At 49.2% G+C, this 26,565-nt stretch overlaps 14 protein-coding genes and 1 non-coding gene across 24 annotated transcripts in view; 6 read left to right on the top strand and 9 right to left on the bottom strand.

The window, feature by feature from the left end:
- FOXG_03579 (uncharacterized protein) overlaps window positions 1-1,793 on the bottom strand; it is a gene marked incomplete at both ends in the record, with an annotated part of 1,985 nt that extends 192 nt beyond the window's left edge. Inside the window, 2 exons of the mRNA XM_018381359.1 lie at window positions 2-1,389; window positions 1,458-1,793. Of these exons, the coding sequence (XP_018237828.1) occupies window positions 2-1,389; window positions 1,458-1,793 (1,724 nt within the window). The remainder of the gene's footprint in view (window position 1; window positions 1,390-1,457) is intronic.
- Window positions 1,794-3,335: 1,542 nt separating this feature from the next.
- Window positions 3,336-5,970, top strand: FOXG_03578 (uncharacterized protein). Of its 4 annotated transcripts, XM_018381355.1 has the most exons (4): window positions 3,336-3,680; window positions 3,731-4,240; window positions 4,294-4,399; window positions 4,456-5,970. In XM_018381355.1, the coding sequence occupies exons 1-4, from the start codon at window positions 3,458-3,460 to the stop codon at window positions 4,553-4,555; spliced, it is 939 nt and encodes a 312-aa protein (XP_018237824.1). In that variant the 5' UTR covers window positions 3,336-3,457; the 3' UTR covers window positions 4,556-5,970. The 4 variants fall into 4 exon arrangements, with proteins under 4 accessions (XP_018237824.1, XP_018237825.1, XP_018237826.1 ...); XM_018381356.1 differs by having other exon boundaries at window positions 4,294-5,970; XM_018381358.1 differs by having other exon boundaries at window positions 3,372-3,680; window positions 3,731-4,399; window positions 4,456-4,833.
- Window positions 4,127-6,514, bottom strand: FOXG_03577 (uncharacterized protein). 2 transcript variants are annotated; one of them, XM_018381354.1, is made up of 4 exons: window positions 5,868-6,501; window positions 5,526-5,816; window positions 4,835-5,473; window positions 4,127-4,768 (listed from the first exon to the last, which is right to left on the bottom strand). In XM_018381354.1, exons 1-4 carry the CDS (start codon window positions 6,299-6,301, stop codon window positions 4,591-4,593), a joined length of 1,542 nt encoding a protein of 513 aa, XP_018237823.1. In that variant the 5' UTR covers window positions 6,302-6,501; the 3' UTR covers window positions 4,127-4,590. The 2 variants fall into 2 exon arrangements, with proteins under 2 accessions (XP_018237823.1, XP_018237822.1); XM_018381353.1 differs by having other exon boundaries at window positions 5,526-6,514.
- Window positions 6,515-6,605: 91 nt separating this feature from the next.
- Window positions 6,606-7,492, bottom strand: FOXG_03576 (uncharacterized protein). 2 transcript variants are annotated; one of them, XM_018381351.1, is made up of 2 exons: window positions 7,278-7,492; window positions 6,606-7,219 (listed from the first exon to the last, which is right to left on the bottom strand). In XM_018381351.1, exon 2 carries the CDS (start codon window positions 7,195-7,197, stop codon window positions 6,793-6,795), a length of 405 nt encoding a protein of 134 aa, XP_018237820.1. In that variant the 5' UTR covers window positions 7,198-7,219; window positions 7,278-7,492; the 3' UTR covers window positions 6,606-6,792. The 2 variants fall into 2 exon arrangements, with proteins under 2 accessions (XP_018237820.1, XP_018237821.1); XM_018381352.1 differs by having other exon boundaries at window positions 6,629-7,222; window positions 7,278-7,411.
- Window positions 7,443-7,515, bottom strand: FOXG_18591. Its single transcript has one exon. It is a non-coding gene; the product is annotated as a tRNA-Cys (tRNA).
- Window positions 7,516-7,649: 134 nt separating this feature from the next.
- Window positions 7,650-11,310, top strand: FOXG_03575 (Ras-like C3 botulinum toxin substrate 1). Of its 4 annotated transcripts, none has more exons than XM_018381347.1 (6): window positions 7,650-8,351; window positions 8,681-9,129; window positions 9,187-9,219; window positions 9,296-9,535; window positions 9,590-9,822; window positions 9,875-11,310. In XM_018381347.1, exons 2-6 carry the CDS (start codon window positions 9,100-9,102, stop codon window positions 9,936-9,938), a joined length of 600 nt encoding a protein of 199 aa, XP_018237815.1. In that variant the 5' UTR covers window positions 7,650-8,351; window positions 8,681-9,099; the 3' UTR covers window positions 9,939-11,310. The 4 variants fall into 4 exon arrangements, with proteins under 4 accessions (XP_018237815.1, XP_018237817.1, XP_018237816.1 ...); XM_018381349.1 differs by having other exon boundaries at window positions 7,670-8,351; window positions 8,801-9,129; XM_018381348.1 differs by having other exon boundaries at window positions 7,670-9,129; window positions 9,875-10,895.
- Window positions 7,913-8,491, bottom strand: FOXG_18590 (uncharacterized protein). The gene has a single exon (XM_018398720.1). It carries the CDS (start codon window positions 8,306-8,308, stop codon window positions 8,183-8,185), a length of 126 nt encoding a protein of 41 aa, XP_018237819.1. The 5' UTR covers window positions 8,309-8,491; the 3' UTR covers window positions 7,913-8,182.
- FOXG_03574 (uncharacterized protein) lies at window positions 10,398-12,765 on the bottom strand. Its single transcript, XM_018381346.1, has 3 exons — window positions 12,353-12,765; window positions 11,433-12,257; window positions 10,398-11,205 (listed from the first exon to the last, which is right to left on the bottom strand). The coding sequence occupies exons 2-3, from the start codon at window positions 12,191-12,193 to the stop codon at window positions 11,004-11,006; spliced, it is 963 nt and encodes a 320-aa protein (XP_018237814.1). The 5' UTR covers window positions 12,194-12,257; window positions 12,353-12,765; the 3' UTR covers window positions 10,398-11,003.
- Window positions 12,766-13,205: 440 nt separating this feature from the next.
- Window positions 13,206-13,427, top strand: FOXG_18589 (uncharacterized protein; the record flags this gene model as incomplete). Its single annotated transcript, XM_018398719.1, has 1 exon — window positions 13,206-13,427. The coding sequence occupies one exon, from the start codon at window positions 13,206-13,208 to the stop codon at window positions 13,425-13,427; it is 222 nt and encodes a 73-aa protein (XP_018237813.1).
- A 693-nt stretch (window positions 13,428-14,120) lies between these two features.
- FOXG_03573 (uncharacterized protein) lies at window positions 14,121-17,987 on the top strand. Its single transcript, XM_018381345.1, has 2 exons — window positions 14,121-17,667; window positions 17,720-17,987. Exon 1 carries the CDS (start codon window positions 15,210-15,212, stop codon window positions 17,361-17,363), a length of 2,154 nt encoding a protein of 717 aa, XP_018237812.1. The 5' UTR covers window positions 14,121-15,209; the 3' UTR covers window positions 17,364-17,667; window positions 17,720-17,987.
- Window positions 17,878-19,171, bottom strand: FOXG_03572 (uncharacterized protein). Its single transcript, XM_018381344.1, has 2 exons — window positions 18,651-19,171; window positions 17,878-18,595 (listed from the first exon to the last, which is right to left on the bottom strand). Exons 1-2 carry the CDS (start codon window positions 19,022-19,024, stop codon window positions 18,181-18,183), a joined length of 789 nt encoding a protein of 262 aa, XP_018237810.1. The 5' UTR covers window positions 19,025-19,171; the 3' UTR covers window positions 17,878-18,180.
- Window positions 18,022-18,126, top strand: FOXG_18588 (uncharacterized protein; the record flags this gene model as incomplete). The annotated part of the gene is made up of 1 exon (XM_018398718.1): window positions 18,022-18,126. The coding sequence occupies one exon, from the start codon at window positions 18,022-18,024 to the stop codon at window positions 18,124-18,126; it is 105 nt and encodes a 34-aa protein (XP_018237811.1).
- Window positions 19,172-19,935: 764 nt separating the features above from the next.
- Window positions 19,936-21,502, top strand: FOXG_03571 (uncharacterized protein). Its single transcript, XM_018381343.1, has 2 exons — window positions 19,936-20,263; window positions 20,313-21,502. Exons 1-2 carry the CDS (start codon window positions 20,002-20,004, stop codon window positions 21,410-21,412), a joined length of 1,362 nt encoding a protein of 453 aa, XP_018237809.1. The 5' UTR covers window positions 19,936-20,001; the 3' UTR covers window positions 21,413-21,502.
- FOXG_03570 (uncharacterized protein) lies at window positions 20,528-25,593 on the bottom strand. Its single transcript, XM_018381342.1, has 2 exons — window positions 23,526-25,593; window positions 20,528-23,452 (listed from the first exon to the last, which is right to left on the bottom strand). Exons 1-2 carry the CDS (start codon window positions 24,026-24,028, stop codon window positions 21,808-21,810), a joined length of 2,148 nt encoding a protein of 715 aa, XP_018237808.1. The 5' UTR covers window positions 24,029-25,593; the 3' UTR covers window positions 20,528-21,807.
- A 182-nt stretch (window positions 25,594-25,775) lies between these two features.
- FOXG_18587 (uncharacterized protein) lies at window positions 25,776-26,550 on the bottom strand. Of its 2 annotated transcripts, none has more exons than XM_018398717.1 (2): window positions 26,425-26,550; window positions 25,776-26,367 (listed from the first exon to the last, which is right to left on the bottom strand). In XM_018398717.1, exon 2 carries the CDS (start codon window positions 26,138-26,140, stop codon window positions 25,835-25,837), a length of 306 nt encoding a protein of 101 aa, XP_018237807.1. In that variant the 5' UTR covers window positions 26,141-26,367; window positions 26,425-26,550; the 3' UTR covers window positions 25,776-25,834. The 2 variants fall into 2 exon arrangements, with proteins under 2 accessions (XP_018237807.1, XP_018237806.1); XM_018398716.1 differs by having other exon boundaries at window positions 25,776-26,419; window positions 26,452-26,550.
- Between the last annotated feature and the right edge of the window lie 15 nt (window positions 26,551-26,565).

The following is a 26,565-nucleotide window of genomic DNA, read 5'->3' as shown; positions in this document are numbered from 1 at the left end:
TTGCGCTGATGACTTTACAAGTCTCGAGTCTCCCAAGTAGGGGATAGCTACTTCATGCGTTCCACACCAGATATAGTCCCCTTCGCTTGCGCAAAACAGAATCTTGAGAGCGAGGCAAGCCTGTTTGGCAAATGCGTCGTCATATGCCTTAGATGTCTTTTGTAGTCTGTCTCCCAGGTCATCTATCAATTTCCAGAGAGGTTCGCTCTCTTCATACGGCATGGGGTTCTTCTTGTCTTTTATCACTGCCACCATTACAAGCGCAGCCTTGAAAGCAAGGAAATCCACAAAATCAGCCCTCATCACCGCATTTGGCTCGACTTCCGGTGCTCTCATGGCTTCGTGAGCCTTTATGATTTCTTGTGTTGCTTCCAGTATGGCCTTCCTTGAAGGTTCAAAGTCGTTAACTTGCTGAGGATCAACGTTTGACGGTTGACATTTGGGCCAGTTTAGCATAAGTTCAAATGTATGGTAGAGAATCTTGATGTAGGCGCGGGTAAAGGCCTGCGGGAGATAAGAGACATATCTCGGGTGTCCTTTCGTCCAATGCTCCGGAATCATTGCTTTCAATTCCCTCATTTCTTGGAGCGTGCGTGTGATGGTTGCGCTAGGGGTGTCTTCTTTCATTAGGTTTCGGCTTGTAAGAAGGCCTGATACTGTGGCTATCTGGCGAAAAGCTTCCTTTTCTGCAACGGGGTACTCTTCCTCTGCCATCTTGAGCCCCAATTGCACTGGTACTGCATGGGACATTCCGAGGAAGAGTGAAAGCTGTCGGTCTCGGATCCATAACTCTTCCCAAATACCTCGATCCAGGCTAGACCGGCCCTGGTGTACGCCCAGAAGCATGGCGTTCTCGATACCAGTCCTGATACATTTCCATGCCTTCGTCGGGCGACCTATGGAGAGGAATAGTTCACCTTGGAGGATCAGGGCCTGGACAAAGTCGATATTGCAGACCGGTGCTGAGCTGACTTGATACAGGGCTTCAACTTTGGCGATACAGTTGTCAATAAGGAATCTTGGCTCAAATGGTGGTGGTGCTCGATTGTCGCTATATTTGAACCTCTGGGGTAATTCTTTGATAGAGAGGCAGAGCCAGACTATGCATTTCGCGACAACCCCAGGGTTTGGTGGTTTTTGGTAGCTTGACGACATTGACTTGTCAACGAACTTGAACGCTGACTCGACGTCTTTCGGAAACCCAGCATCAAACAGTGTGACTGTTTTGACAGGGAGGAAGTCGTTGTCTTGTTGTTGATATGATACCGTCGCTAGAGGCCAGCTCATCCAATTCTGGGTGAACTTGCTACTATGTTCCAGAATCCTGGACAGAACCGGCTTGTCAGGTAAAAGCCCCTTAAGCGATGCCGTCAAACGCGATTGTGGTGTCTGTGATGTAAAGATGGTTAGACTACTTAAGCCGTTACGACCTTCAGAGCCTTCAAGGTGATACCAACCTCAAATGGCTCGCTCGTACCCCGGTAGCTTGCATCACTTCTACAGTGTGCTTGGTGGCTGGTTTGCGAGTCAAGTTTACGAGCCAAGGTTTCGATTGCAGTCTGCATACGAATCATTCGTGTCTCAACTTGGCCGGCAAACTGCGAGAACCCTTGAATGATTTCATCTCTTTCTTCTAGAGATGATTCTGCATTCTGCGGCTGGCAGGTGAGAGAGTGTCTGTTGCATTGTTGACACTCAGCCTGATCGTCGTCGTAAACGCATTTCACTTTTCGACGACGACATTCAGTACAGCTCGTCCTTCCGAGCCCCGCTCGTTTGGGTTGATTCTCCATGATGGTTTACCATGTAGACTTTGCTAGGGAGAATAATAGAGGTGAAAGTGAAGAAGTGAAAGTGAGGCGGGCGCTTCAGCCTACTTGTACGCAGGTGATTCGTGGCGTTTCTTGCTTATCTCAACAACATGTATGTCTCAGTTTTATGACGAAACCTGTTTGTAATGCAACGCATCTGTTGAGTGAGAGAAGAGGGAATATTCGTGTTGGTTTATCGGAATCGGGCCAAAAGGTCCTAAACATCACGGGTGGCCGCAGGTGGTTGCAGATGAGTACGAATATTGCTACAGACCCATCTCCGACCGCCGGAAATGAATTCTTAATTTATTTTGGCACGTTTGTATGAAGCTGCAAGTATTGCATCTGTTTTTGCTTTTTCGGAATTCAAGGGGTACTTGATGTTTGAGGCAAGCTCATGGTGCAGCCTTATTTGCTCCAATATCGAGGTCGATGATTCCAGAGACGCTAGGTTACACAACACAGTACGACATAAAACATGATTCCCCTCTTGACGAAGCTGTATATACACTGTATAGGACCATTTGTTCAACTCATCCTGTGCACATGCAGTGCTACACGACATCTGGCTGAAATACCAGCCACTTTGCGGTCCAGGGTATGCCATGAAGCAATTCCAAAGACGCTGGGTTACACAACACAGTACAATGCCACACATGGAATCCCTCTTGACAAAGCAGTGTCTGCACTGTATCGCTTAATCTTGAGGTCAACCAATTATATGTAGGAGCATTTATTATCCCACGTCTTGACTGAAAAACCACCCCCAACTTGTGGTCCAGGGTATGTGAAAAGTGATTCCAAAGGCGCTGGGTTACACAATACAGTATAGCATCCCACATGGAACTACTCTTGACTAAGCGGTGTTTACACTGTATCATGGCCCACTTATTCTTCTGGTCAACCAATTGTGTGTAAGAGCTATCGTATCAGTGTTGTTCAACTTCTCACTGAAATACCATTCAACTCATGGTCAAAGTATCATAAAGCGTGTGAAATTGTGCCTGGAAACACGTCACGCGATTGTCAATCATCAGAATAAACACCAAGATCAAGGCAAACAGGCCAGCTTGGCAGGAAAGGCAGCAGGATGGGTGTGTTCTTGCAATTGACATATTAAATCTAATTCGGATTCCATATAGCTAATTAGACTTATTATCTGTTCATAGCTTTCAACTTGCACCCTGTTGACCATACCTCTTATGTGACTGACTGACCCGCGCAAGCTCACAGAACGATTCCAACGACGCTAGGTTACACAACACAGTATAGAAGCACACATGGGGCCCCTCTTGACTCAGCAGTATTGCACTGTATAAAGGACTGTATTAACCAATTGCATTCTTTGATGTAAAAGCCGTCAGGCTCGGTGTTAGTTATTCAATATCTGACTGAAATACGATCGTGAAATCTAACCTGGGTCATTGAATAATACATTTAAAGTGATAGGAAGTACTAATTAATAGAAGTCATCAATCGCAAATACAAAAGCGTTGCCTATTTTGAGATATTAGTGAGGTGCATCACGTCCTAGGGATTCAACGTCCAGGGTGGGTCTGTTCCCGACTGAACCCACCACAATCGACATCATTATCAAGCTAGCAATCACCACTTAACCTGACGCCTTCAATGTGCCATCAGACATAATGAACGCGCCTAATACAGTCTTGCGCAGTCTGCGCTTGTCAAAACAGATCCCCCGGTGTACAAGATTCACAAATGCACCGCCAAGGAGACAATTCACATCCTCTATCTTCCGTCGCAAGCAACAGCCATCAGCCGACGATCCAGAATTCGTCTCTATTCTCGACGGACCTCCAAAGCTTGTCCGTGTTGGAAAACGCCATGGCCCAGGTCTAATCATCCTCGGTATGCTTTTGAACTCATCAATTGAACAGAGCATGGTCTGATTGATTTAGCTATCATCCCCATTACAGCCTTCATTCTCGGGACATGGCAAGTCCAGCGCCTGGGCTGGAAATCCGAACTTATCGCTAAATTCGAAGACCGACTGATCCGCGACCCTCTACCCCTCCCACCAACCATTGATCCCGATGCTATTCATGACTTTGACTATCGCCGTGTGGTAGCGAAAGGGCATTTCCGACATGATCAAGAAATGCTCATTGGACCGCGTATGCGAGATGGCACAGATGGATACATGGTAGTCACACCATTGGAGCGAGAGAACGGCACGACAATTCTCGTGAACCGAGGCTGGATCGACAAGAAGCACAGAGATAAGAGAACACGACCTGATGGACTACCGACGGGTGAGGTCACAGTGGAAGGACTTCTACGAGAGCCGTGGAAGAAGAACATGTTTACGCCAGAGAATCAGCCCGAGAAGGGCATGTTTTATTTCCCGGATGTGAAGCAGATGGCTGCTTTGACTGGTAGCCAGCCTGTCTGGGTTGAGGCTACTATGGGTATGTCTATCATCATAATCTTTCATTTCGTGATGTCTTGCTAACGACATCAGAACCCGAGTTCATGCAAATGGTCGACTTCGAGGCTCGCGGTATTCCCTATGGCCGACCCGCGGAGGTAAACCTGCGAAACAACCACGCCCAGTATATCTTTACCTGGTAAGTTGCCTCATTCTATGTCGATCGGCACCGGGCTTTCTGACCCCATGCTTTAGGTATGGCCTTGCTGTCGCAACATCCATCATGCTTTGGATGGTAGTCAAAAAGCCTGCAAACGATGTCGCTCGTCGTGTAGCCCGTTCAAAAGGCCTGTAAACTGTAGATCTCATAACGCATGCACCATGTAAAACTCATGTGTCTTCAGCATCTTCTGCAACTTCTCCCTCGTCGCCTCGACCAGACACACGCCTTGCCTTGCCTTGCTTAGCGGGTTGCGGAACTGGCATCCTCAGCTCCTGAAGGAGTTCTCTTGGGAGGTGCTTCTGTGCCAAGGAGAACATGGAGGAACGCGGTCCTATCTGACGTTGCCTGTACGATATTAGAATTTCTGGTTAGAACAAAATACGGAGTTGATACCCCAGTGAGACAACATACCTTTTCATGAGTGTGAAGACGTCGCTCTCCTCAATTGTTCTGCGCTTCGCGTGATCCGCATAGGCTCCCAGATCGTCACCCAGCTGCTCGAAAAACCATTCAGAGGACTGGATAAGAGCATCCAATGTCTCCGCCGATAGACGCTGGTTGCTCAGACCTGACGATTGGAGAGCCGTCTGGGCCACTCGCTTGACGAAAGCCGGAGGCAGTGACGGGTATTCAATGCCATGTTGTGATACCCGCTTTCGCTTCTTTGCTTTCAAGCCGCGAGGTAGCCTATCATCAGCTGGTTCATGACGCATCCCGGTTGTGACTGTTGGCTCTGCTATTGGCCCTGGCTCTTCATTTATCGAGCTATGATCGTCGACGCCAGCATCGTTATAATCCCAACCGTCCATTCCGAAGTCCCCGCCACCAGCATCGGAGCCGGATCCGTACATAACATCGGGGCGGGGGTCCTGAGCGTCATCTGCCACGGCTTCTGCGACTGACGGGTCGACAATTGGTGATGTTGCTTGAAGATCGTTGGCGGGATCAGACATTTGAAAGACAGTTCCATCCTCAAGTCCACCAGGGTACTCGAAGTTGAAGTCGCTCCCTCGGCCCTCGGTCATTCGCCGGGTCTGGTCTGCTTCAATCCTGTTCTTATGTGAGCAATGCATTGCATCTAATTAGCCAGTAATAGACTTACGGCTCGAGTGTCATATCATCCTGTCTAGCTCTCGCCTGAAGATCCTCTAGCAGACCGGGGAAGAAATCTGATTGCTGGCCAATATCGTCTTCTGTGGCTTCATTGTTGAAGTAGTCGCTCATGCGTTCACTGCCGGGACTCCCTCGAGATAGCCGAGAGTCATTCGCAATTCTTCGAGGCATCTCAATAGACTGCATAGTAAAGTTGTCCTCATCCAATTGTGACAATATTGGTGGAGGCAAATCTGAGCTGGTACTTGAAGCATCTTCAATGTCCAACGGTAAGGATAGTCTTGGCGGCCTCGTTAGTAGATCGTCGTCTTCATCATCGTCATCATCATACATGTTGATTTCCTCCCTCTGCTCCGGTGATGAGCTCCGTTTATTTCCCGGAGACGACGAAGATGACGAGTGAATAGGCTGGCTCTTAGGCGCTAGTGTTCGACCGAGCATTCGTAAAATATCCAAGGGTGTTTCTCTCTGCTGCAACATACTCTGTCTGCGGTTCTTTCCAGGCGTGTACATTGCCGTTCGGCGCTGGTCAAGCAGCCGACGCGCGGCTTTGGCGTGAGGAGTCGGCGCATTGGATCGACCGGCAGATGCTGGTGTACCACGGCGAAGAGAGGCACGCAGGTCTCGGGCACCGCTACGATCGAGAGGTGTGTGAACGCCAGAAAACGGCTCTGCGCTAATAGCGCGACGGTTGGGGGTCCTCGAAGGAGTTCGCGCGGGCGTTTCTTGCGATGCCGCTTTACCTGGCGGCGATAGACTTGACATATTTGTGGTGGTGTTTGTTTAGATGCGCCGGAGTGGCTGGCGGAGCGACGGCCGCTCAACTGGCAGATAATGTCTTGAAATCGTGGAGGTCTTCATCCATAGAACTTTGAGAAGATCCGGGCGTAATGCGAGCACAGCGGTTCGGAGAATTATTTGTATTTTCGGTTATTGTTGATGTTATCGATCCATGTCAATGATGAATGTCAATTCAAGTGGGAACGCGACAAGCTTCAGCCATACGCGACGAGGGGAGCTTCAGTGCACGGGCCATTTACCTGCATTGCCGTTGATGTAAATGACCATGGTCACAATTATTTTGAGGGATCTCGAGGTACAATTAATCAATTCGGACAGGAAATGATGCTGTGTTGTAAATGCGCATTTTATATTACCATAAATCAACGAGATGAGGCGGAAGCTAGACGATAAGCCAGGGACTTGTTCGGCAACAACTTCTAGATCCATCCAAACAATCCTATGCAAGCAGAGCTTCATAGAGATCCCTTCGCAGTTAATCCAAGATATCCATACCCACCAATCATGACACTGCTCACAAATCTCCAAACAGCTGTCCTGGGCACACCAGCCTTGATACAAATCCAACAATCAGCAGCACCCCACAAGAAGAGTAAGCTCATAAGGGTATCAACTACATGGTATTCACCACGAAGATAGAACGTCCACAGAGCGACGCCATAAGCAGCTACACGAGTGCCGTAGATACCAAATGCTAATTGCGCTGGCTCTGACCTGACGATGCCCTCAGGCAACCCGTACTCGCGCATAGCACGGTCTGGGGCTCTCAAAGGAAGAAGACCACCGAGAGTGAAAGCAGTGCCCATAAACATGGCGGGAATATGCCATGGAGAGACATTAGAGAACAAGCCTGAAGCCATTTCGTGATAAATCAGCCAGAAACTACTGTTTCTATTAGTATGGTTTCAAGTCAACAAGATAAACATGAGGGAACACTCACCAATTGGTATTCTAGCAAAAAGAAAAGACAATGAATTTCAACACCTTAATCGCTCAGAGTATTCTTGAAACAAATAAGCTGACGGCTCGACGTAAGCAATCGGACGAGCTACATGTAAGATGAGATCGCCAAGCAATGGCAAAAAGAATCAAAAGAATGAATATTAGGACCGAGCGTGGATCGAACACGCGACCTAGGGATCTGCAATCCCTCGCTCGTACCACTGAGCTATCGATCCATTTTACTTGTCAGCGACTTCGAACTCTTGGACTATAAAGACTCATGTGGTCGAACAGAGGCAGTGGCCTTATGAGCAAGGGTCTAAGCGCCCAGTGGAGGTTTCAACAGCTCTCAACATGCATCCCTGGTCTTCATACCTTTATCTCCAACCTCTTTGTTGTTGATCCCTGTCTTGAAGTTCTACCTGATTGTTAACTGAGAGCTTGTGATGATATCAATTGTTTCTGCTTTGAGGTTGGCGTGAGTCATGGATGTTGAATTCAGTTGAAGAGATCGGCCAGGTTTCATGATTCGGTGGTTTTGTTCATTACGGTAGCGGTAGCAGTTCTCCTTTATTCCCTTCCCAGCTAGGGATTGCCATGTACAATAGGGACAGATAAATAGCATGACAGCAGAAACTCCAGGTGTTTCTTAAATTCTCCGCCACCGCTCATAATTGTTCGATCATATTGTCTTGAAAATAAGTGAGAGGGCACTACTTCTTTTTTGGCGCAGAGCTTATTGTAAGGCATTCCGCCCAATCCACATTCCCGCAGCCTCTCTCCGCCTTTCATCTGTACCGACAGCCACCGCCTGCACTTTGAATAGCCGCGCCTTGTGTAGTCTTGGGATAATCGCATCTGCTGTAGCTTGAGTATTATTCCTCGCCTTGGTTTATCTCTCAACTACTGCAGCCTCTCCTTCTTCTCCTCTTTCCATAACCTGGAATCTTGTTCGGTTTCCATCCAATCCGGCATCTGCATTCTCATCCCCAGCCGCAACCGAGAGTCCATCTTAGCCAAGACGGCCATTAACAGCGAATCTTTACCACGAAAGGGTTCAGCGACACAGCAGGTGAGCTGCCTTTACCCCAAATTACGGTGCTTGGTTGGCCCCTGAGCCCTTGTACCTCCCCCACCCCCAGGCGCCTATAGCCTTGAGCAAGCTCTTGATAGCGATCAACTCCTGGCCTTTCCTCAATCCTGTCCTATCCCAAGCGGATAAGTTCCAGTAGGTCAAGTTAGTCGGCGAGGCTAGGTCTTGGCTTATTACTGCGAACCAGGGCCTGAGGTGGCACGGGAGGTGGCTACTGGTGGCATACCCTGGGCGCCTCTCTCGTGGTCCTGCCTGGGCTTGCTGGGCTTGGGGGCGTCTAGTCCAGTCTAGTCCACTGATGCTGATAGAGGTGGAGCGGCTCCCATCGTTGAACCTCCTCCTGTGGCCTCACCTTCTGCGGCACAAAACGCGTGAACTACACCTCGGTTTTGTGTCAAGTTTCTTCTCTGACCTATCTTTTTATGCAGCTGTGAAACTCACCTGAGGATCCATTCGAGTTCTGTCGCCGCTTGTCGCATCCAAAATCGTCATCGTCGCACCTCTTCCCTTCCGTTATCCGGCCTTCGAGTCCTGGGCTGCCTGTTTGACCTGCCCCTCTCCAGGCTCTAACCTACTACTCTACATTACATCCACCATCTTCGTACAGACACAACAATCGTCGCTTCTATCATCTCCATCTGCCCCTCGACGACTTTTTGCGCTTCCACACAATTCGTCGGTTTGATACCCATTTCCTTCGACTTTCTCCCCATAACCGATCGCAACAATGGCTCAGCCCGGCGTGCAATCATTGAAGGTTTGTTGAGCCGATGGTTACCTGACGCAATACATGGTTGGCTGACCGCTGCTACAGTGTGTGGTGACTGGTGATGGTGCTGTTGGAAAGGTATGTCGGACAACAAACAGCCGCTTACAACGCGATGGCTTTCATAACAAGAGCCTTCCGCTGACTGTGCTTCCAGACCTGTCTACTCATCTCCTACACCACAAATGCCTTCCCCGGCGAATACATCCCCACTGTCTTCGACAACTACTCGGCGAGTGTTATGGTAGATGGCAAGCCTATTAGCCTTGGCCTCTGGGATACTGCTGGTCAGGAGGATTACGACAGACTGCGACCTCTCTCATACCCTCAGACCGACGTCTTCCTCATCTGCTTCTCCATCGTCAGCCCTCCTTCATTCGACAACGTGAAGGCAAAGGTACGCCGCCCCCTTATCGCCACAACACGTCGACTCCGCTGACACTCTCTCTAGTGGTATCCCGAGATTGATCATCATGCGCCTAACATTCCCATTATCCTTGTCGGAACCAAGCTTGATCTTCGAGAAGACGCTTCCACCCTCGAGTCGCTCCGACAAAAGCGTATGGAGCCTGTGTCGTACGAGCAGGCGTTGACTTGCGCCAAGGAGATCAAGGCCTACAAGTACCTCGAGTGTTCTGCCCTCACTCAAAGGAACCTCAAGAGCGTTTTTGACGAGGCCATCCGGTAAGCATCAATCGCGATTATGTGCTCTAGTGCGTATCTAACTCGTGTTTAGAGCTGTTCTTAACCCCCGACCCACACCTTCGAAGCAAAAGAAGAACAAGTGCTCCATTCTGTAGATATCCATCTAATGAACGCTATTCCCGCGCGTGGCAAGGCACGCGCTTGATTTTCTCAACGAAAGCGTCTGGACGACGCGAAACGACACGAAGAACTCAGGACGAATGTTTAATAGGCATTCTGCGATACAAGACGGCGGCTCTTGACGGAATATCCCCTGGGAGCGGCTGGGCTGGGCTAGGCTATTGCTTTTTTCTCGAGGCCCGATACCCGTCCCCAGATCATGACCCTCGCAACGATCATGCGGAGGCAACTGCATATGACGATGGCTTTTACTTGCGAGGCGGTTCTTGAATGAATTTTGGGTTTTTACTATCTGCGGTTACGTGTTTCCAACCGTTGCTTTTTATTATTTATCTCTATTTGCTCATATCTCATGCTGTGGCCTCCTCGCGGAGTTTATACCGATTTTGCCAGTAATTCAAGAACCGGTTTTCACTTTAGACAGATGACTGCTTGCGATTGTTTTGTGATATTTTCTTCGACAAGTGTCCATTTTACCTGTGGAGGTATATTGAATGAACATGGCTATCATGTCTCGTATTTGGCATTCACTATCCCGAGACTTGCAGTTTGGCAAGTTGTTTTTGCGATGTATAGTCGTTGGATTCCTTCCAGCAGCGGTCAATTTGTCTGTCTTGATTATGAATTGGTCTCTTTGGTATGTCGCTATGGGCGAAAGAAATCGCATTGCTTGTTAGAGCTCCCAATAGAGTATACGTTCACTTAAATTAGAGCGTAAACTGGAAAGAACCTACAGTCTACACTTGTTGATATATGGGATCAACAGTCTGCTTATATAGGCCCTTCACCTGAAGCAGAAATATCTCAAAATAAGTCGAATGGAGTTGTGGATGTAGAAATATAATTCATCGTCTGTTCTATGCTCTTCTTCGTGAGGTCAAGGATCCACTTCCTTTGGGTATCTCTCACTATCATATAAATGCACAATCAACTTTTGTGTATCCGATCCCAGTACAATCATTAAAACACATTCAGAGACCCTCACAAACCTACTCCTTCTTGAGCTTCACACCCTTGGCTCGAGGCCCGGTAAGCTGTTTCTACCAGCGGTTGCCAGGAATATGGGCACGTCGGCTTGGATGAATACCATCCTCTCCAGCTTTGCGAGTGTCACCCTTGCCCTTGTTCTCTTCCTTTGCCATCCTCTCACGCTCAATACGCTTGGCGCGGTTCTCGTCGAGCTTGCGGTTCTTCTCCTTGATCTTGTCCTGGCGCTGCTTTGTCTTGCCACCTCCACCGGCACTGTTACACAGAGTTAGCGTGTGTTCTAGTCATGTATGAAGTTGCTGTTCGTGCAGGTGAGTGTCGGTGAAGCAGTAGTGAGCGTGAGTCAAGTCAAGAGTAGTCACCCCTGGGATGGTTACACAAATCGAGGTGCTTTTGTATTGAATCAGGCTGAGGGAAAGGGGTGTGGAGTCAAAGCAATGAGGTGAGTTATCATGTAGGACAGAAGTACGAGAGCAACTTACGTCAACTCGACATTTATGCGGCGGGGATAAGAGACACCATCTGAGAACTCGGAGTGGTGGAACTTGTCGAGACATGTTCGCATATGCCAGACCTTCTCGAACTCGACAAAGGCAAAGCCACGGCAGGGCTTGCTATCCTTGGGATCGCTCATGCAGCGAACTGACACTGGGTTGAGAGAGGCAAAGTGGGCTTTGATTGTTTCGGCAGTGGCGGTGAAGGGCAGGTTGCCGACGAAGACAATGTGACGGTCTCCTTTGCCATCAGCAGCCTCTGCATCGGCGCCGGCAGCAGATTCATCGTTGGTGGTCGTTGTTTCGGAGGCCTTGTTTTGCTTCTTCTTGTCCTTCTTGCTCTTCTTTGGTTCCTCCTTGGGTTCGGCATCGGCGCTGGCGTCGTCCTTTTGTTGTGACTCGTCGGTTTTGGCCTTCTTGTCCTTCTTCTTCTTGTCCTTCTTCGCAGGCTTATCTGCCTCTACTGGCGCATCCGCAGGTCTGTCATCAGCTTCAGCCATTGGAGCATCCTCGGCCGCCTCTTCGTCATCGTCCTGTTCGGGGAGGTCCTGGAGGTTCTTGCGCTTCTCTTTGCGCTCCTTGCGCGATTCCTTCTTGTACTTCTTGTCTCTCTTCTCCTTCTTAGCCTTCTTTACATCGGCACCATCATCCTCGCTGCGCTTGCGCTTCTTGGCTGGGGCCTCAGAATCAACAGAAGCAATGGGCTTATCGTCGACCTCGGCGGCCTCTCTTGCGCGCTTGCTCTTCATCGTCGGTGATTACGGTGGATTGCTCTGAAATAGTATCGTATAGGTGGAGCTGGGGATGCAGAATCTGCCGATATCAAGTCAGTAACCTTGTGCCATGTCGCAATGTAAAACATGTGGCTTGACGAGGAAGCAAACAATGGTTCGATCGAGGAAACTTACAGGCTATTCGGTGCAGTGTGATAGTCTTGGGAGGATTGCGCGTGCCGCCGGCTGTTGTTTGCTTGATCGTCGGTGCAGGACAATTTTTTTGAGGCAGGAAATATTCCGGACCGAACTAGTCTAGCGCTGTTTCGGAAGCGTACCGTTGATGCTTGTGTAAGTATCCGTAGGTGCCTCAGTTTAACCTATCGAATGGTTTCGCAGTTGAGGATGCACTTGGGGTGTGAAATTCTGAAGAGAATCGATCTGCGCGTGACAGGACGTACAGAAAATGTGAGAACAGAGTAGGATCGGTCGTTCATGTGAGGGTGGATGTGATAATCCAACCCAATAGTAAGGGAGGCTAGGGAAGGCGGGAGAGGCCGAGATACTGACTGCCGGGAATATCATGGCTAAGAATGCACTAAAGTTACTGGCTGGCCACTATAACGGTACTGCCTGTCAGAACAAGTACTCTACTTGCGATAATACGGTATAGCATTCCACGATAGAGTCAACCAGCTACTCTAAAGGCTTTCCCGGTAGAAAACGGCCTATCGTAATGACAGCCTATTCTTCTCCAGTAATAGGCTATCAAAACCCAGGTCTCCTCACTGTCAAACTGCATTTTCGGGTCTAGGGGCTCTCTGCTTTCTTTTGTCCTGCCCGACTGTCTTAGTCTCAACCTTTCTTTTTTCAGGTATTTCCCTCTAGGCCGGCACGTAATTCATGCCACTAAAGGCACACTGCGCTGCACGTATGTACGCACGCACGTACATGAGGTGTCTCAGGTTGTAATGCCAGCCGGGCTCTTGGTCCACGAGCTCAACTTAATCAGCGGCTATCACGACTATCTGTCGTGCCATGCGATGTCATGGGCGCCAGCGACTGGCCTACAGACTCCAGATCCCGCGCTGCAACGCTACGCTACGGCAGAGGTACCCCAGCTCCCAGGTGCATAGCATTTGCGCCTGCGCCTGCAGCTGCAGATGATGCTGATGATGATGCTGTTGCTGATGCTGAGTCAACCCTGAATATGCGGTGGACGTCCATCGACCACTGTGCAACCAACATGGAGGCTCCCGGACCCATATGACATATCTTGATCAAGCCGAGGCCATCTGCAGCTTAGAGGCGCAACATGGTGCATATTGACCCAGCTGAAAGGTCGAGGGTTGGGGAATCCGTTCCATTATCCCGACGTCCCAATATCAAGGATGGGACCTTTGAAACGGATTGGTTCTGTTATTAATGGGGGTCGACTACTGGAGTTATTTGACCGCATCTAGCGAGTCATTCACCCTCATTTGTATGACGATCGAGGAGCAAAAGGGTCTTGATAGCGTTGAAACGTGGACCGTTCAACGGCCGCACTGCCTCTTTGTCGACAAGCACAAGCAAAAGCAAAGACTTGACACTAACAAAAGTGTCTAGAGAAATGACCCTCCCCCTCCACGACCACATCCACATCCACCTCACTAAACTGCCCTTATGCAAGCAAGAGATGTTGGGATTGGGATACCTTGCAGTCCGGCACCTCCCTACGCCGCAACTGACAGCCGCCTGTAAAGTGAAAGTGTAACCTAACTGCGTGTTCAAGTGGAGGAGGCAAAGGAAAAAGAAAAGAAAGAATAGTAGACAGGTGGAAGGCCCCATCCCTGTCGATATATCCCTTGTCCCTGCCCCGTGCTGAATGCCCCATCATCCACTCAACCCTCTCTAAACCGTCATCCTCCATCATCAAGCCATGTCCACTCGACTCAGTCATGTCCTCGTCTGTCTTATACCGTCTTTTCTTTTTTTTTTTTTCCCTTTCTTCAACGCTTCTGCTAATTCTTAATCTCGTTTCTACCCTGCCGAACTTGTCGTCGCCATCTCCGCTTCGCCTACGGCTTGATCTCCGCTTCGTAGTTATTGTACGCCTCATTAGACTATGCTCCCTGTCTTTGTGACACCCATGTTTCCCCCCCGTCCCTCCAATTGCCTAGTTTGCTGCAACCAGAACCACCTGAAGTTGCTTTTCTCCATCTTAACAAGACTGTTTTTGCTCTGTTTCTTGTCGGTCGCTGAAACGCTGCCAGACCAAAAACCTTGACAGGGGTTCTGATATGTCCACAACTTTGACGTTTCCTGCAAGCTCCCGTGTCTTGTCTCTGATGCTCTCTGACCCTCTTTGTCTAGTGTCTCTCTCCCGTTCTCAACCTCTCAACTGTTCTGTTCATTTTCAGATCCTCCTTTGACTCTGGCCCGGCTCCTCCGACACTCCATCTCCATCTCCGTCTCCATTTACACCCCCAGCTGAACCAGCTGAGCCCGTTCCATACCCAACCAGCGTTGGTACCCGCTATAGTTTCTCGGTACTCTACACACATGGCATGGTCAAGGAAGGACATTGTCATGGCTTGGACAACTGATGTCAAACACAAGCATCATGGTCCAACTGACAAGCACAAACAATGGGCATGCGAGATGAGGCCCGCCGCGTATCAATAGTCCAAATACAGCCATACCCGCCCCAGCCCGAAATTCTACGCTTTTGACTGTAGTCGGTTCTGCTGCATCTTGCTTGCTTCTTTTCTTATACATAGACAACGTCTCCCAGGGTGGGTGGCCACCGGAATCCTCAGCTTTTCTCTGTTACACTATCCCCTGTCTTTTCTATCCCCATATCTCTCATTCATATCTACCTCGAATCTCTCTCGCACCTCAATTTTTTTTTTATTATCCTTTCCTCTCTTCTATCCTGTGTCGAAAGAGATTCTGCTTTTGCTTGTGCCCGGTTCTCCAAAACCCTGCGTCAAGTGGACTTGTTGTCGTCTTGAGCACTTACACCCACTGGCTGACCACTTAGAGCAAGCTCACATCTTCCTCTGTCACAATGAAGATGACATGGGACCTAGGAATGGACCATGTCCGGTCCTGGGTCCTCAACGGTGACTACGAACTGGACAATTCTTTCGACCGCCCGTTTGCTTGGAGTTCTACCGTTGTCACTGGCCTCTCTGAAGCCGCCATTGTACCCCAGCCTGAAAATGCAAGTGCTCATTCAGATGTTGAGGGAGAAACGCATGACTCCCAAATCACTGAGTTGACCGCTGCTTCTACTGCGCCGGACTCCTTCTGGTCCTCTAAACCTTTCCCGACCTTGAACGAGCAGCAATTCCTTGCCGTTGCCGACAATGTGGACGATCCTCTGATTCCGAAGCAGCTCGACGTCCGCCGCATCTTTCATAATGGTCGCTATACATGGCAGCAGCTCGTGAGCCAGGCACTGGCCTTACCAAGAGGCACCTTTCCTCCTGGCCTCGACCCGTCTATCATGCTCCAGGATATGCCGCCTCTCCCCGAATCCGTGCCGCCAAAGGGAGTCCTGGCCGGAGCCCCCACCTGGCTTGTCCCGGATCCGGAACCTCACGTTCGGGACGGACCAGATTTTGACCTCGATAACGTTACCGGCACCACCAAGTATTTCCGCCTCAGCTATCCATCGCCCATCAACTGCATCATCTCTTCAGATCCAAGCGCCTGCCACTATGGCAATCCTGCTGGCACCGCTGATGCCTCCAATGCCCCGCAAGGGCTCGCCATCTTGACCGTGTGTTGGTCCTACATTCTCTCGACACGACTACTGCAACTCCAGAACAGGAAGATCCACTTCACCGACTCCTGTCTCCGCCCAGTCCCGATTAACACGATCGGGGATCTCGCCCAGAATGAGATCCTGGTTCATCTCCCCAAAGGTGTCTCCTCACGGCTCGTGCATTGGCTCTGTGCGATTCTGGCGTCACAGTCAGGTTGGGCCGCCGATGGCCAAGGGGGCCCATGTGCACCATGGGATGCAAAGTTCGCTAGTGACGTGCGCTTCATCATTGCTACTGAAGGTCAAGTCTCGATTGACAGCGATGCGGTGCCCCCAGCTCCCACCGAAGCTACGGACCTCTTGATCGAGTTCTGTAACTTGTTTGGTATTGGCCATGAACCCCGCCGATCTAAAGATCCAAGTACCCTGTCACCGATCAAGGCTGGCTTCCTTGCAGCCCTTGCAATTCCATTCTATCGCATGGCCAAGCTGGAACCACATTTACCTAGGCCATCTCTGAAACCACGAAAGAGTACCCCCATGGATGCTGATCAGGCAGCCAATATTCATCGGTACACAGCGGAAGCACGCTACTACATGACGCTGAGCATGCATCCTTACGCTCTGGGGCCAGTCCTTTGGAGCATATTTTGGCAACCAGATATCAAGTGCAACCTCGTTAGTCCCTGGTTGGCTGCCATTACCAGCGTCATTCAGCCCGCCTTCAAACACTGCGATTTCGAGATGCTCGTCAAAATCTTTCTGCTCCGCCGTCCTCGGGTAGCCATGTGGTGGCATGGCCTCTTCCTTCTTGGTAACTCCAAAATCTTGGATTTCATTCGCAACTATCTGACTACGCTCGACGAGGGATGTTCGTACGATACCTTGTCTCGCCCAGATATTGTTACTGCGGTATGGACAGGGGCACCTCAATCATATCAAGATGACCCTACAGCTACTGCCTACCATGATCTCAGCACGGCTGTTCCTCGTGCTGCCCTACTTCAGCATCGTCATACGCTGACTCTTCGCGATCCATGGCCCCTCTTCTACGGTTGGCGCCCCTTTGGTACAATTCCCAAAGAAACTATCGAGCCTGATCTGTACCCTTGGCTTGAACGAGGCCATCATCGAGAATACCGCCATTGGACTTGGTGGTCAAAGGATGATGCATCGTTCGAACCTTCAGTGCATGTTGGCTACCGCAAAGAGACTTGTCAGTTTGACTCAAGCGTTCCAGATAACCTCGATCTCATTCCTTCTCCCAACTCTCTTGCGCCAATTCCACCCCCAACTGCTCTTCCCGTCGCTATCGAGCCCTCCCGCCGTGCTACTTTGCAAATGATCAACCACTCCCTGGGAAACATAGTTGGAGAGCGCAGCCTCAGCACTGCTGTCATTCCGGAGTTGAAGCAATCTCACCCATGGCTCAAGGACTGGACTCCTGTCTGAGTGTAACTTCATATATAATACCCCATTCGCCGAATTTACGACCGTCATGTTACCATTTGTACGATATTTTAACTTTAACGGCCGCAGCAGAAACCAGACCTGAGCATTGGGCGTTTTTGACCCACAGCATTTTCGAGGAAGCGAGTCTTGGGTTAAACAAAAGAGGCATGATAAACTTTGCTGCCTCAATTCACATTCACTGTCAATGGCCATGGACTGCGATGCTTGCTTTCGGGTCTGTGTCTTGCTTTACTTTTGTCCTGTCACTTCTTCTGCCTTACTTGATGGTTTGGGCGCTTCGGGGGTAAGAAAACTTCTGACTTTAAAAAAGGGTGCCAAGATTAACTGGTCTAAAGATCTACTAAAATATACTAAACTTACCTAAGTCTTTTCATCACTCAGGATAAAGGTTCCAAGTTTTCTTGCCTCCCCTTGGGGCGCTCCCGGGTTTATTATTAGCATCATCGGTCCACGGCGTATCGGAGTCCAGCTGCCCCTTGGACACGGCGGTTTTCTCGGTTGAACATGTATATTTTATGTCTCATATATTTCACAATTCAATTTTTTTGCGACTCATATCCAATGGCTGCATTAATAACTAATAACGCAATATTCCATGGCCTAAAACTCCTGTTAATCGATGACCATACTCATTCAAATGTCCTCCTCTGCCAAGTCACGCAGCAAGTTCCACTGGACTTCGACGTTCATTCTGTTCGTTAACTGGCATTTCATGTATGTTCCAGCCTCCAAGCTCTTGTAGCTCTTTGGTTTTGCTGCGTCTCCAACGTCCCGTGGAATGGTCCTCTGTATTTTGCTATATTGCGCCCGCCTGTGTATCCTTACTTCGGTTTCTTCGAAGCAAGAATATTGCCGTAATTATGGTACCGCAGATAACAATGAGCCCTCCAATGACTCCTCCAATAATGGCACCAAGATTAGGGGAGGAGCTTCCAGATGATGAATCCTCTTCCGAAGAACTGCTTATCGCTTCTGTCGAAGCGCTTTGTGTGATATCGGTGGTGCTTGATGCTGTATCACTAGAGGTGACTGAAGATGTTTGTGATGTCTCTGATGTGGTTGATTTACTGGACTCGGACGTTGTCGTGGTGCCAATGGTTGGGGTTATATAGTAATGATCGGTAGTGGCTTTAGTTCCGCAGGCGATGTAGGAGTATGTCTGATCCACGCCGAAGGTGAGAAGGGCCATGGAACAAAATGATTTGCGATCACTAATCTTCAGGTAAGTACTTGGCCCCAGGAGTGTTGATCTATAGTAGTGCATACCAAGTAAATGTCGTCAAGTCCTTACTGCCAGTCATGCCACATCCATCTGAGCAATCATGACGATCAACACAACTCCCCGCTAGTCCACAATCCGAAGCTGTCAGAACAGTTGTAGGGCAGAAGCCCCAAAGCCCATTGCGTGTATCAACCCGACAGTTGAAACCGGAATCGGCAGTTCTCTTCTTTTTGGGATCACCGTCTAGATAGCCACATGTCGAGAGCTCAGTGCTAATAGCCCATAGCTTGAGAATGTTGCTCGGTTGTGGAAGAAAAGGGGCTTTCGTTACAGGAGGAAATACCACATGGAGACCGAGGCTTGAAGATGGGAAATTTTGAGAGACTATTAGTAGATGGTACAAGGAAAGAGACCTCATCGTGAAGGTTGAGTTACTCCAACATGGAGAGAGGCCAGTGAGACTCGGAGAAAATACAAGATGGTAATTCGCGATGAAGATACTAGGGGGTCGAAACACCTCCTTATTATTCTACACTGATCCAAGCTTTCTGCTCTTACTCTCAGTTTCCAAGACTCAACCTACATGGGTGTAGTTGTTGGTTGAGCCACCAGGACCCGAGGACTTGGGGCGCATGCAGAGTCTACCATTGGGTCGTTCCTTGTTTTGGTTTCTTATGACTGCTTTATTGTCCCGTTTTGAACATATAGAGGACTTCTTTTGTAGGACTATACATTCTCGATGATGTCTATCGTCCAGTATAAGTCTCTGAAAGTCATCTCAGGCATGTATCCAAGTATCTATCAACAGAAGACTTTGGCACTGGGATCTCTCTGAAACTGCATCAGTTAAGGATCCCCTTTCGTGATTTTCTGTCCTTGCTTAATGGTGAAATGTTGGTTGTTGGTTGCAATGAACTATCCTGTCATCTTAGGAGTGGATTTCAAACAATAACTAACAACCAACATGCAGCTTCAAGTCCAGGGTGCTGCTGCATCGAGAAGAAGATCTACATTACTCTTCTCAGTTGTGGGAAGACTTAATTATGCTTTTGAAGTTTCTAGACACGTTAAATAGTTAGGTACAGAATTTATTCAGTAAATTGTCATCAAGTTAAGTGCTAAACATGTCTTTCAGCCTTATGGGCCATCATTGGCCTGCCCAGGAAGATCAAACAACCGGGGTATCCTCACTTAACTTGGGCGCTTAGACAACCCAAAAATACACATCCCATCCTGGTATGATCCCTTGTCACTTACAAGGGAACTTGCTGTTGGTTGTTAGTTGTGACTGAACCAATATCCTCTTTGCTCTGCCCCGGTTCGTTCTCTTCTTTTTTTCATATTTTCTAGATTAGCAACGAACTCATGTGGTGAGCTTTTTGCTTCGTTGAAGTCATGTATCGCAGGTTTATAGCACCACTGCTGGCAGTCTTTTGCTTCTTACTTGTTGTTACGAGTCTCTATCTTGGGCGTGATCACCTTACTTGGCGCTCAGGTCCCTATACTCCTGTACAGCAAGAGGAGGTAGAGAACGGCCCCAGTCTGACATTAACGACAATAGTTGCGACAACAAGTGCTAAGATTGAAGAAAGCCCTTCGCATACGCCAACTCCAACTGTAACTGCAACCTTGGCTACAACTCCAACCATCTCAAATGGTGAGTATACCATGGCTTCTATATCTATCCGTGTGCTGATTTTGCGTAGGTACTATACTGTCTGCTGAGCGTATATCACGCTACATAGCAGCTATATTCAATTCATCAGCGGCCCTCCCTCGTCTTGAGTGCCCTGCTCTAAATGACAATCGTTACAAGGTCCTCCAAGAGCCTCGACATGGAGATGAGGTTCAAGACTCACATATTGATTATTTCTTTGCCCTCAACTTGCGGAACTGCATAGGCATTCTTCCGCGCCTGATAGGCAGCATTGTTGAAGCTGTTCGTTTTCTTGGACCCCATCGCTGCGCGTTATCTATCGTTGAAGGAAACTCCCCTGACGGCACATCCGATATTCTCTCGGCTCTGAAACCCTTCCTCGAAGACTTAGGCCTGGTCTATTTCTACAACAGTTCCAGGATCAACCCAACCCAGGGTAATGCACGCATCCGCAAACTTGCCCAACTACGTAACTTGGCCCTCACTCCTCTTTACAAAGAACAAGTAAAGGTTACAGACGAAACAACAGTGCTTTTCATCAACGATGTCTCCGCCTGCGCAGAAGATATTCTCGAACTCGCTCTTCAGCGACGCAGTCTCAACGCAGACATGACATGCGCCATGGACTGGACCTACGTAGGACCCGGCCCAACCTTTTACGATATCTGGATAGCCCGTACTATTTCAGGAGACTCTTTTTTCGAAGTTGGCTCGGACGGAAATTGGAATTCAGCTTGGAACCTCTTCTGGAACGCCCCTGGAACACGCTCACGCTACGACGCACAACAGCCCTTCCAGGTTTTCGCCTGCTGGAACGGGGCTACAGCGTTTACTGCGGCGCCGTTATTACATGGTCTTCGGTTTCGAGATACTCGCAAAGGAGAGTGTTTTCAAGGCGAGCCCCAGTTGTTTTGTAAGGATATGTGGTCCCGGGGTTTTCGCAAGATTGCAGTTGTGCCGAGTGTGAATCTTGAGTATTCTGATGAGAAGGCCGCAGATATCAAGAAGCTGAAGGGCTATGTGTCGGATATAGTTCAGAAGCAGGAGGAAGATAGTACAATAGACTGGGTATACGATCCACCAGAGCAGGTGAGATGCATGCCAACTTGGGATAAACAGTCCTGGAGACCCTGGAACGAGACGCTGTAATGAGAGAAAGGACACTAGTTAGTAACCTAATGGATACGGTTTCGAAGTCATCACGATTGGCAAGATCTTGAAGTGATGATGTTAAAAGCAAACAGACTTGTGTGTACTCACACATGTCCTACAAAAGGACATCCATGATCCCGCTGGATGTTTCTTATGAATACATATATACCTTAGCAACCTTAATCATTCTATTGACTGTAGGGTCAACTTTTGTCCAAAGTAACAAGTATCGCGTGCAACTATCGCTCTACCCACCGACAAATGAGAGAGGAAATCCAAATTCCGCACAATTACACTTTCCAATAGTTCATTGTCTATTGGTTCCAATACCAGCGCTGCCCAGCGGGATCAAAAGCCCACTGTGGTGGGAAGAGTGGCCTGGCTCTTTTCTGTTAGACATGGGGTCCAAGGTGAGGAGGAAGCTGGTGATGATAGGCTTGAGGAGAGAATTGTTGAGGAGGCCAAGGAGGATTAGGCATGTATTGCCTGGGAGGTGGTGCATTGAAGTGGTTGGTGTTGAATCCTCGCTGGAAACCGTTACCACGGAAAGGAGCCATGTGGCCTCCTCGTCCAGGAGAAGGTCCGTGATTGTTAGGACCATGCCCGTTAGAGTTGCCTCGCCACGACATCTGGTTTCCCCGCTGGGGCCAACCATTTCGTGGCTGGCCACTGTTCTGCACGTAGGGTTCACCTCCGTGGTAAAACTGGCGATCGCTCTCGGGTGAAGGTGGCCCATTGTGGTAAGAGTGTCGACCATCGTTGTAGTCACCCGAACCGTTTCCTGGACCTCCGCCTCGGCGGCCACCACGCCCAGCTCCTCCTCGTCTCCATCTATAAGGTCGTCGAGGACCACGAGGTTTTCGGTCGACCTGAAAATCGATCCTCTTGATGGGATGAGTGACCATTATATCATCAATGATGCCGTACTTGATGAGCTCATCATCGCCAGTCGTCCATACCTGAAAAACATTTTCCAATTCTCGATATACTTTGACTTCAGGCACCCAAGTTCGGACATATCTGCCGTTGTTATCATAGTCGAATGCTTGTTTGATAGGGTTGAAGATGCGTGCATCACCTCTGGGGTCATTACCGACACTGTCCACGTACTGCCAGTACGCCCAGTTGGAAGACACATCATAATCTACCAGCATGGCTTCGTACCATTCAGCTCCGTAGCGCCAATCAATGCCAAGATGCTTTGCAAAGAAGCTGGCGACATTCTGTCGGGCTCGGTTCGAGGTGTAGCCGGTATGATAGAGTTCACGCTGTGAGGCATCGATCAGACCCATACCGGTTGTTCCTCGAAGGAACCTCTCGATGATTTCACTCAGTTCCTCGGGTGAAGGATCTTGATCGACATCGGCCTTCTCCTTCAGAGCGGTCTTCCACTTCTTATCATACTTGCCACTGGCTCCCTTAAAACCATCAAGCTTGAAAAGACGTGAGCCAAACTTCATAGTACATAATCGCATGTAGTCCCGCCACAAGAGCTCAAATCTGACAGCTTTGGTGCCTTCGTTCTCGCCCTGTCCGAAACCTATAGCTCGAGAGTAGGATTGTTCTTGACCGTTCTCAAACTTGACAAGTTCCTCATGAATGGAGCGAGCCGAAATAGATCCGAGTGCCAGGTATGCTGAAAGCTTTGTGCTGTAATCGGTTCCGAGTAAACCATTGCGGGTCTCCTGGTAAGTAGTCATGGAGCCTGACTTGATGAGATGGTAGAGGCGATCCCAGGCAGAGTTCTCGCCACCTTTGAATGGGTGTGCAGACCTAGCATCATCAGGATAGGCTGGAGGGTCTTGCACCATACTGTTGATGGGTTCTAGGAGACGTTGTTCAAAGTCGTTGTAGTTGTCAGGAATCTGAAACGGAGGTTCCTGAGGTGGTGCCCACGATGAAGGGAACGGCGGTAATGATCCGGCCTGCGGACGAGGGAGAGAGGCGCGAGGACGCTCACGGAGGGGTTCTTGAGTTTTGCGGAAGGTTGTGAAAACATCTGGAAGCTCCTTGGGGTCATCCAAACCAGTGTCGCGGCTAATTACAGGCATTAGTGAGTTGTCCAATATGGACTCCTTGACAGTCAAGTAGACTGACAGGCTGAACTTACTCGTCGATGTAATATTTTTCGTCCTGCCAAAGCTTAAAGTTGATGTTGTTCTCGGAACATACAGATGCTACAGCATTCTGATCATCGACCTCCTCTTTCGATACTTCCTCGGTCATCCAAACAGTATCGACAGATTGATGTTCATCGTGCAGGGACTTGATCAAATGCTTTAGGACGTTATCGAAGTTTCCGATACGAACCAGCATGCCACTGTGGATGTCCTCAAGATTTTGTTTCACATCCCAGATAGACTCAGCTTGGAACTTGGCTCGAACGGGGCCACACCTCCAGAAGCGGCCTACCTGACTTCGGGCTTCGGGGTAGGGAGACTTTTGTCCTTCAGCAACGAAGCCTGAGGTTTCGATTTGGTGAGGGGGGAGAATATAGATGGGGAGGAGATGAGTGAAGCCATGGTCAGAAGTGGCCAGGTGGTGAAGTATAGGGTTGTCGATTGCCCTGAGATCGCGTCGAAGTAGATAGACGAGGAGTTTATTCCCAGCCATGATGTCAAGATTACAATGGTGTTGTCGTAATACAAGTTGAGGCGTAAACGGGGCGATTATGATATGGTATATGGTTCAGGGACCTGGTTTCGGATCCGAAGGGAGATAGCTTGGAATGGCGGAGACGATGTCAGATCTTCCACTATGTGGTTGTGCGGGAGGGGCCTAGTTTTGGGACTGGGATAAGGGCTCAATATTCGGGCCACTGAGTGGTTTCGTTTAAACGGCTGGGGGAGAGTGTGTGGGAGGTGTTTGGTTGGACCGTGTACGGTACAGCAACAGCAACAGCAATAGCAATAGCAGCTGAGTTGAAAGTTGATTGTATTTGTGGGTGTTTACAAGGGTTTGGATACCTTACTTGTGACGATGTAATGTAGTGATGGCCAAACGAAGTTGAACGAAAGCTGAATAGGAAGAGAAACTTCTCAGAAGCAAACGAGTCTCGTAACTCGACAGAAGAGTCTCGAAGGTAGAAGGGCAGCGGGTCGGATTGTATGTAGGTATTGCGTAAGTGATTAAGACAGAGCTAAAGAAGTCTGGTCTGACTAGATGGGGAACCAGCGGATACTGAGGATATCAAATAGATCATGGATATCGGAACCTGGGATCTTGCTACTACTATAACTTTAGCTCGTCTTAGCTTAGTTTAGCAGCTTCAACGGTTCCTGGCCACATATACCGTGAAGCAACGTCGTAGCCTCGATGCGGATGTAGCCACAGGGGTGTATATATCGCCTGCCCGCGACCCTTGAATGGGATGGAGGAAGCTAGGCGGGAGCCTAGTGTGAAGTGAAGTGACGGGTGGGTCCTTCTGGTAGTTGATAGTGGATATGAATGATGGCATTCAGGTCCCCTAGACGCGGGAGTGAAGCTGTTTGAACCCCGGTTCAGCTCAACTTGACTCAAAGGCCAAGTCTAGATGGTTGAGAGGAGGGTGTCTACAGCTGAAAGGCAGACTGAGACAGAGAATGAGTGCAGGAGAGTTGAGTGTGTAAGAATAGATATGAACTTCAACCAACCGCAGTTGAGGAGAGAAGAGTACAACAGGGGAATGAGAGAACAAGGCGAGAGTTGAATGCAGATGATGACGATGATAATAAAATCTAGACTAGGTGGGTACAGGAGGTGAATGGAGATCCTCCTTCCTAGGCCACGGCGAGTTTTCTTGTTCCAGGGACCGGACCTGCAGAATGCAGTGATCGATACACTAATAACTCTCCGATTTGTCCAGGTCTAGAAACCCGGGACAATCATAAAAGCGCCTTTTTTGGGGGCCTGAAGAGGATAGTGATGGCTCGATATCTTGTCGTTTAACACGATACGATGCCACGGCAAGGTCCAAAATAGGTAATAAAAAACCGGTAATAAGAGGTGATGGCGATGGAGATGGCTATGGAGATACCGGTAGAACAAAAAGAAAAGAAATCAGAACATGGAACAAAAAGAAAATAAAGCAAAAGTAAAGGCAAAAAGAAACCAATCGTCATTTGGACCCTGATCGGCCCAGGACGGAGAACCCGGTTGTTGCGGCGGCGCCATTGCTATGATGATTTGATTTGACTGTGAATTTTTGCTATGTTGCTACGATGCGCTTTGCTTTGTCGTGATCCAGAAGCCGATTTCCATGTCTCGAGATCGGACCAAAGACGGGAGCTCTAGCCTACAGGGGTTAAGGGCAAGGCTCAAGCGAATGGACAGTGACAGGCCACAGCAGAAGGAATGGCAGGGGACGGGGAGGAAAGAGGCTGCTAAAAAAGTTTAAAGTGTGTCAAGTTTTATTCGGTCCAAGTTTTCCTTTCCCCTACCTCACAGCAAATGCAACCCAAACGTGAGTGAGTGAGGTGATTCTGCTTGGCCCTGGGGCGGGACGACGTGCAGTCTTGCATCGCACCTCATCCTCAACTTCTTCTGCTTTGGGGCCGGAGGCTTACAGGGGCCCTCAGGGCGTGTCCGACCAGGCTCGGCCCTCATGTCTCGTCTCTCAGGCACAGTGAGTGGGGTGGGGCTTGATGGTGAGAACATCACCAAACTTAGTAAAACTAGGTCGTTGATGATTGACGTTCCTAAGCTGACACTTGACAAGGGGAAGATTTCCATAAACAGAAACTTCATATCCGTAAACCGCCAATCATGTCTAAATTGATCACAGATTGCTCGCCCTGGATGAACGTTTGACTGCTGTGCTTCCCCCCTATCAAGCCTCACCTGCTACTTGCGTACGTATATTCAATGTTGTCTCCGCCTCACTTCTCTCCTCTCCTTGTCTTGTCTTGTGTGTCAAATGTGCACGACGTGATCTGGTGTTGCGCCAACGATTGAGATGCGATGCAGCGGCATGGCTATCGACATTATCATCGCCATCGTGGGGGGCGTGTGCAACTGTTACACTGACTTACTTGGCTGTGCTGTGCTGTGCTGCCTACAAACGTTCTGAGACACGACAAGGGGCGGGACAACACCTCGTGAGAAATGGATCCTTGGCGGCCTAGTCGTGTCCTGTGGTATTCTGCTCTATTTTGTTGGTGATCGTGGTGATG

The sequence above is a fragment of the Fusarium oxysporum genome, chromosome 8 (genome assembly GCF_000149955.1).
Source record: "Fusarium oxysporum f. sp. lycopersici 4287 chromosome 8, whole genome shotgun sequence".
Lineage (NCBI taxonomy): Eukaryota > Fungi > Ascomycota > Sordariomycetes > Hypocreales > Nectriaceae > Fusarium > Fusarium oxysporum.
Note: the sequence above shows the minus strand (reverse complement) of the source record. Positions and strands in the feature narration are given on the sequence as shown.

Excerpts from the sequence above, each read along its gene's own strand:
- FOXG_03578 (XM_018381355.1), top strand. The coding sequence starts at position 3,458 with ATGAACGCGCCTAATACAGTCTTGCGCAGTCTGCGCTTGTCAAAACAG. Across the intron at positions 3,681-3,730 it reads CCCAGGTCTAATCATCCTCG|CTATCATCCCCATTACAGCC; the intron begins GTATGCTTTTGA and ends TGATTGATTTAG. Across the intron at positions 4,400-4,455 it reads GCCCAGTATATCTTTACCTG|GTATGGCCTTGCTGTCGCAA; the intron begins GTAAGTTGCCTC and ends CCCATGCTTTAG.
- FOXG_03577 (XM_018381353.1), bottom strand. The coding sequence starts at position 6,301 with ATGTCAAGTCTATCGCCGCCAGGTAAAGCGGCATCGCAAGAAACGCCC. Across the intron at positions 5,474-5,525 it reads GATGATATGACACTCGAGCC|GATTGAAGCAGACCAGACCC; the intron begins GTAAGTCTATTA and ends ACATAAGAACAG. Across the intron at positions 4,769-4,834 it reads GTCTTCACACTCATGAAAAG|GCAACGTCAGATAGGACCGC; the intron begins GTATGTTGTCTC and ends AATATCGTACAG.
- FOXG_03576 (XM_018381351.1), bottom strand. The coding sequence starts at position 7,197 with ATGGCTTCAGGCTTGTTCTCTAATGTCTCTCCATGGCATATTCCCGCC.
- FOXG_18590 (XM_018398720.1), bottom strand. The coding sequence starts at position 8,308 with ATGGCCGTCTTGGCTAAGATGGACTCTCGGTTGCGGCTGGGGATGAGA.
- FOXG_03575 (XM_018381347.1), top strand. The coding sequence starts at position 9,100 with ATGGCTCAGCCCGGCGTGCAATCATTGAAG. Across the intron at positions 9,130-9,186 it reads CCGGCGTGCAATCATTGAAG|TGTGTGGTGACTGGTGATGG; the intron begins GTTTGTTGAGCC and ends CCGCTGCTACAG. Across the intron at positions 9,823-9,874 it reads GTTTTTGACGAGGCCATCCG|AGCTGTTCTTAACCCCCGAC; the intron begins GTAAGCATCAAT and ends ACTCGTGTTTAG.
- FOXG_03574 (XM_018381346.1), bottom strand. The coding sequence starts at position 12,193 with ATGAAGAGCAAGCGCGCAAGAGAGGCCGCCGAGGTCGACGATAAGCCC. Across the intron at positions 11,206-11,432 it reads CGCATAAATGTCGAGTTGAC|TGCCGGTGGAGGTGGCAAGA; the intron begins GTAAGTTGCTCT and ends TCTGTGTAACAG.
- FOXG_03573 (XM_018381345.1), top strand. The coding sequence starts at position 15,210 with ATGAAGATGACATGGGACCTAGGAATGGACCATGTCCGGTCCTGGGTC.
- FOXG_03572 (XM_018381344.1), bottom strand. The coding sequence starts at position 19,024 with ATGAGGTCTCTTTCCTTGTACCATCTACTAATAGTCTCTCAAAATTTC. Across the intron at positions 18,596-18,650 it reads GACTTGACGACATTTACTTG|TGATCGCAAATCATTTTGTT; the intron begins GTATGCACTACT and ends CCTGAAGATTAG.
- FOXG_03571 (XM_018381343.1), top strand. The coding sequence starts at position 20,002 with ATGTATCGCAGGTTTATAGCACCACTGCTGGCAGTCTTTTGCTTCTTA. Across the intron at positions 20,264-20,312 it reads AACTCCAACCATCTCAAATG|GTACTATACTGTCTGCTGAG; the intron begins GTGAGTATACCA and ends GATTTTGCGTAG.
- FOXG_03570 (XM_018381342.1), bottom strand. The coding sequence starts at position 24,028 with ATGGCTGGGAATAAACTCCTCGTCTATCTACTTCGACGCGATCTCAGG. Across the intron at positions 23,453-23,525 it reads GAAAAATATTACATCGACGA|CCGCGACACTGGTTTGGATG; the intron begins GTAAGTTCAGCC and ends GCCTGTAATTAG.
- FOXG_18587 (XM_018398717.1), bottom strand. The coding sequence starts at position 26,140 with ATGAAGTTTCTGTTTATGGAAATCTTCCCCTTGTCAAGTGTCAGCTTA.